Source organism: Carassius auratus, chromosome 6, assembly GCF_003368295.1.
Source record: "Carassius auratus strain Wakin chromosome 6, ASM336829v1, whole genome shotgun sequence".
Classification (NCBI taxonomy): domain Eukaryota; kingdom Metazoa; phylum Chordata; class Actinopteri; order Cypriniformes; family Cyprinidae; genus Carassius; species Carassius auratus.
In genome coordinates this window covers 17,125,173-17,130,231 of record NC_039248.1, presented here as the reverse complement: position 1 = coordinate 17,130,231, position 5,059 = coordinate 17,125,173, and the positions used below count along the sequence as shown (strand labels likewise).

The following is a 5,059-nucleotide window of genomic DNA, read 5'->3' as shown; positions in this document are numbered from 1 at the left end:
AACATTTAGATTAATACCTGCATGTTTTGAAATAACGCTGTATCGTGTAATACGATAGAAACAATATATGTTCGTGTGCTAAATTACAGACAGATCCCTCTTCATGTCACGCTTGAAGGCCTCTCCACGAGATATCACATATCTTATACATTTCACTTAATAATTACACCCGTGCCTCTCATATATCAAGCTCCTTGCCTCAGGCTCATTAAGACCCTGATCTTTTTTAAACACTCAAATTTGCATGTTAAAGGTTTTGGTGTGCGAACCTCAACACAAAACATTACCTTGAATTAGTAGCCTAATACTTCTGTTTACACATCTGGGTGGATTTTGACCATTATAAATGAATTCGGAAGTGTATCTGTCATATTAAAAAGAAAAAAAGGAGACAGAGATCATGAGAAAGACAGGGATAATTAACCGCAGCTTCCAATGTAAAATATTCTCTACTGAAAGGAATTAAGCAACTTTACTGTGACCATGAATCTAATATTTAAAGCAATTACATGAAATCTGAATCATTTAATAAATAATGTCTGCCAAAGCCAGACCTCGTGCAAATATCAAAATATTAACATGAACACAAAACACATCACCCAGCGCAAGGTTTTCATTTGCGTTTCATTATTTGTGGCATGTAATGATTCTATGAGCAACTGGCATTGTTTTGACAATGCCAAATTTGCGTGGGTATGTTACCATTCAGAAAGGGTCCATGGGCATGTTCGACACATGTGAGATTACAGCAGCAAAACAGGTGCAAGCCCCAACCCAGCCTGTCCCAGGAGAGCTTTGGACAATTGTTCTCATTTTAGGAAATATTGGCCTGGGGGCCACTGCCTCAGACAGACCGCTTATATCCGAGCTCTCTTATACCGTTTGTCTTTTCATTATTTATCTCGTTTAGACACTGCAGCATCCGTGCATTTAGTTTTTTTTTTTTTTTAATGATTAAACTTGCCATATGCGCTCATAATAAAAAAATAAAATAAAAAATAAATTAAAAAAATCGGTTGTAAAAGGATTCATAAGTAATAAAAACAAAAAGAAGATACATTTTCAAAATACCTTAAGTAGCTTAAATAAAGCTAAACTTTTAAATGGACACGTAGAACCGTGTTCGTTTAAGGACAGCGATGTTTAAAATCAGAATTTGTCTATTCTTCAGGCATCTGTCGTCTCTGAAGGATTGACGCTGGTAGATGTCAGGTTTTATTACAAAAAGGTTGAAGGTCTGTGTTTGTAGACCTTCAACTAAATGGATTTGGGGAGGGAAGAGAGTCACCTCCTTTTCCTCCCCGATCTTTGTTTGTGTTGTAATATACATATTTTGGTAGGTATTATGTGGCTTTCTCAGAGCTGATTGGGCGCTCAGGTTGGCGCGTGAACGCCCTGCGATTATGTCAGATCGCGTGCAGAGCGAACCAGCCCAGCCTTTGAACTTCACCGCTTTTGGCTCTCATTCACGCGCTTCTCCTCATTTCCCAGCCAGGTGCTTCACGGGGCGAGAATCCTCCGAGAAAAAAAGCGCACAAACAGATCGCGGAAACTTCGCTTGCCGCGCTGGATTTTGTGGCGCGCGAGGCTGTTCTTCTCTCAGCCGAATAGTGTCGTTTCTGAAGAAGATAAATCTTTCAACTTTACCACAATCACGGAAGAATTAGTGGATTTTTTCCCCATTGATGCCGTTTTCCAATTTCTCCGGCTCTCTAGAAGTGGCATGATCCGTGTCTGTCTGCTGGGCAGGTGAATACAATTTTCTCTCGGTCGGTAGAAGAACTTTTTTTGTTGTTATTTTAACAGGGAACCGTAAAAATGTCAAAGCCGGTAGATCACATCAAGAGACCCATGAACGCCTTCATGGTCTGGTCAAGAGGCCAGAGGAGGAAAATGGCTCAAGAGAATCCCAAAATGCACAATTCAGAAATAAGCAAAAGACTTGGCGCCGAATGGAAGCTGCTGTCTGAATCCGAGAAGCGGCCGTACATCGACGAGGCCAAGAGACTGAGGGCTCAACACATGAAAGAACACCCAGACTACAAATACAGACCCAGGCGCAAGCCCAAGAACCTCCTCAAGAAGGACAGGTACGTGTTTCCTCTGCCCTACCTGGGCGACACGGATCACCTGAAAGGACTTCCGGTCTCAGCCACGGACTCGCTCTTAGGTTCCTCGGAAAAAGCCCGTGCGTTCCTGCCGCCCACATCAGCCCCTTACTCCTTCTTCGACCCGAGCCAGTTCAGCTCCAGCGCTATCCAGAAGATGACAGAGATGCCCCACACGTTGGCCACCAGCACTTTACCTTACGCATCATCTCTGGGATACCAGAACGGCGCATTCGGGAGCCTGGGTTGCCCCAGCCAGCACACCCACACCCACCCGTCGCCCACAAACCCTGGGTACGTGGTGCCGTGTAACTGCACCGCATGGTCGGCATCGAGTTTACAGCCGCCTGTTGCCTACATACTGTTCCCAGGTATGACCAAGAGTGGGATTGACCCGTACTCATCAGCACATGCCACTGCTATGTGACTCCATCACTAAAAACAGTCTCCTCGTTGAAAACTTGAATACAGCAATGCATGTACATAAGAAGAGAGGAATGATCAAGACATTTATACTGAGGCCGTGTGGACATGAACTTTTCACCATCTACGAGAGCTTCCTTCGATCCCAGCTTGGATCTTGGAATAGATGTAAGGCAGGTGCCCAGAACTGTAAGAAATGTAAATGTTCAAACGTTTATTATTATGGCTACCGGATTTGGATGCCTTTAATTTTATTTATTATGTACAATTTGATGCTATAATAATGCTACTTTAGTTTGAACACTTAATATAACTGTTATTATCATCATATTATTATTATTTGAATGACTTTGATTTGCACAGCTAACGGTTAGGATCCATGTTTCTTGTACAGCCTGTTGTATTTACCATTCTTTTTGGCACTCTGAAATTCTGAAATGATAAGACTTCAGGGATTTCAAAGTGCGAAATTCAGCGTTTAATAGATTTTACGGGTTATTCTGTTGTTTATAATGATATTGAGACAAACCGGCACCTAAAAGTAGACGGCCTACTTAAAATATCAAATGAAAAAGAAAAAAAACTCTGGTCCTTCAATATATATATTTTTTTTATTTGGACATTTCTTTTTTTTTTTCTTCTGTGGTTCAGTGATAGTCACTCGTTCATTTGATTTCAGAAAGAACATAAAGTCTGAAGCGAAGCAGTTCATGTTGTATTTTTAATCTGCGATGGTAACTTAAATCCTGTCATGTAACGGAAAGGAAAATGTATCTAAAAGGGTGATACCTCGATTCTTTGTTCATTTGCCGAGCAAAGACATTTTGAATAAAGACAATCTGTCTTAAAAAATCATAATCCTTGTTGCATTGCCTGTTTAAACTATTTATGAATCTTCTTTTTGCAATGCTCTTATACAGTCGTGCCAAAAGGTAACAAGCATGTCAGTAGTAAGTACGGTGATCCCAAACATGCGTTTTATAATGTTTACTCTCCCAGCTGTATAGTTTTATTTGTGCATTCAAATATAATGAGTTGTGTCGGGCCGAGAGAACAGCACAGGCCTTAACTGCTAAACATAAAAACTGAAATTGATCTTACAACCGAGTAGATCTCTAAAAAAAAATTCTTCTCAATCAGCGCTGCTTAAATAGTCAAACGTTTCGGCGACCGCTGTCTAATAACCATCTGGCTTTTCGGCATAGATTTGAGATGAACTCTGTCAGCGCGTGGCGTTCCCGACTGCTCTATAGGGACCGCCGGTCCAAATTAAATGGCAAAACAATTACTGTACAGGGACGCTTAGGGAAACTGAGGGCGAACATGAATTGTGATTTACCCCGAGACCCACAATAGGATGGAAATTTCAATGAAGGAGGGGAGGTACGAGTGTGAACCATGTCATTTACTATTACAAAACAATTTACAATAAAAACAATTGAACAAAGCGTCAGGTGCTTCAAAATCTGTGCTGATTTTCGCCTACAGACGCGCTGTGACACATTGGAGAAGACTGCAGTTGTAAAGACTGCCAGTTTTCATTACCATCTTAATTTTCCATCCGGCTCGTTGACCTCTTTCTTTCTTTCTTTCTTTCTTTCTTTCTTTCTTTCTTTCTTTCTTTCTTTCTTTCTTTCTTTCTTTCTTTCTTTCTTTCTTTCTTTCTTTCTTTCTTTCTTTCTTTCGTATATTGTCAAGTGGTATTTTTCTGTAATACGCGCGTGTTGCTGTGTTCAGGGTGTAAAACTTTCTGCGTTCAGGTGTGTGTCATGTCTCTGAAATAAGGCGATCACACTCTTTGAATGTGTGCTTGCTTGTGTATGAGACGTCTCACCCTTCAGGGACTCTGCTCGTTCCACCTGTTCCACCGCTTAGATCATTCCAACACCACGGACAGAAAAACGCTGCTACAAGTTTCTCCAAACCAATGAATTAAAATCTTCTTCTTCAGTAAGTCTATATCGAAAATGTGATTTATTACATTGCTTATGGATTTTACTTGCCCGTACATTCTCATCTACTTTCGCAAAATTAATGTCTACCCTATACATCTTTTATTTTTTAATACTCTCTAGATAATAATAATAACAGCAGCAACAACAACAATTATTATAGTAGAATTCAATGTTGCATTTAGCCTAATATGTGCAATGTTTTTAAATGCCTGTGTGCTGTTACTTCAGCTTAATTGCTATTTTCTGTTAAATGATTTGACTTCTGATGTGACCAGCAAACATGCTGCAACTCGTTCAGAATAACTGCTTGTCTATATTTCTATCACAATTTGTCTAGATTCATTTACTACTGTAATTCAACACAGTTGGAACAAGTTCTCCTCTTGTATTACAAAAAAAAAAAAGTGTTGGTGAAACTGTGTGAATGGGATTCACTCAAAGGAAACAAGCTCGCAGAACAATTGGGTTTGGGCTGCAAACAGAGGATTGGAATTGGCCTGTACTTTTGTCTATTGTCGCAGGGATGGGGAATGGGATTTGCACACCGAGGTGTAATAGCATTACTGTATTAAT

General features: G+C 40.3%; 1 protein-coding gene across 1 annotated transcript; it reads left to right on the top strand.

Annotated features, from left to right (window-relative positions):
• Positions 1-1,122: 1,122 nt before the first annotated feature.
• Positions 1,123-4,596, top strand: sox14 (SRY-box transcription factor 14). The gene has a single exon (XM_026263724.1). The coding sequence runs from the start codon at positions 1,819-1,821 to the stop codon at positions 2,533-2,535; it is 717 nt and encodes a 238-aa protein (XP_026119509.1). The 5' UTR covers positions 1,123-1,818; the 3' UTR covers positions 2,536-4,596.
• Positions 4,597-5,059: the final 463 nt, after the last annotated feature.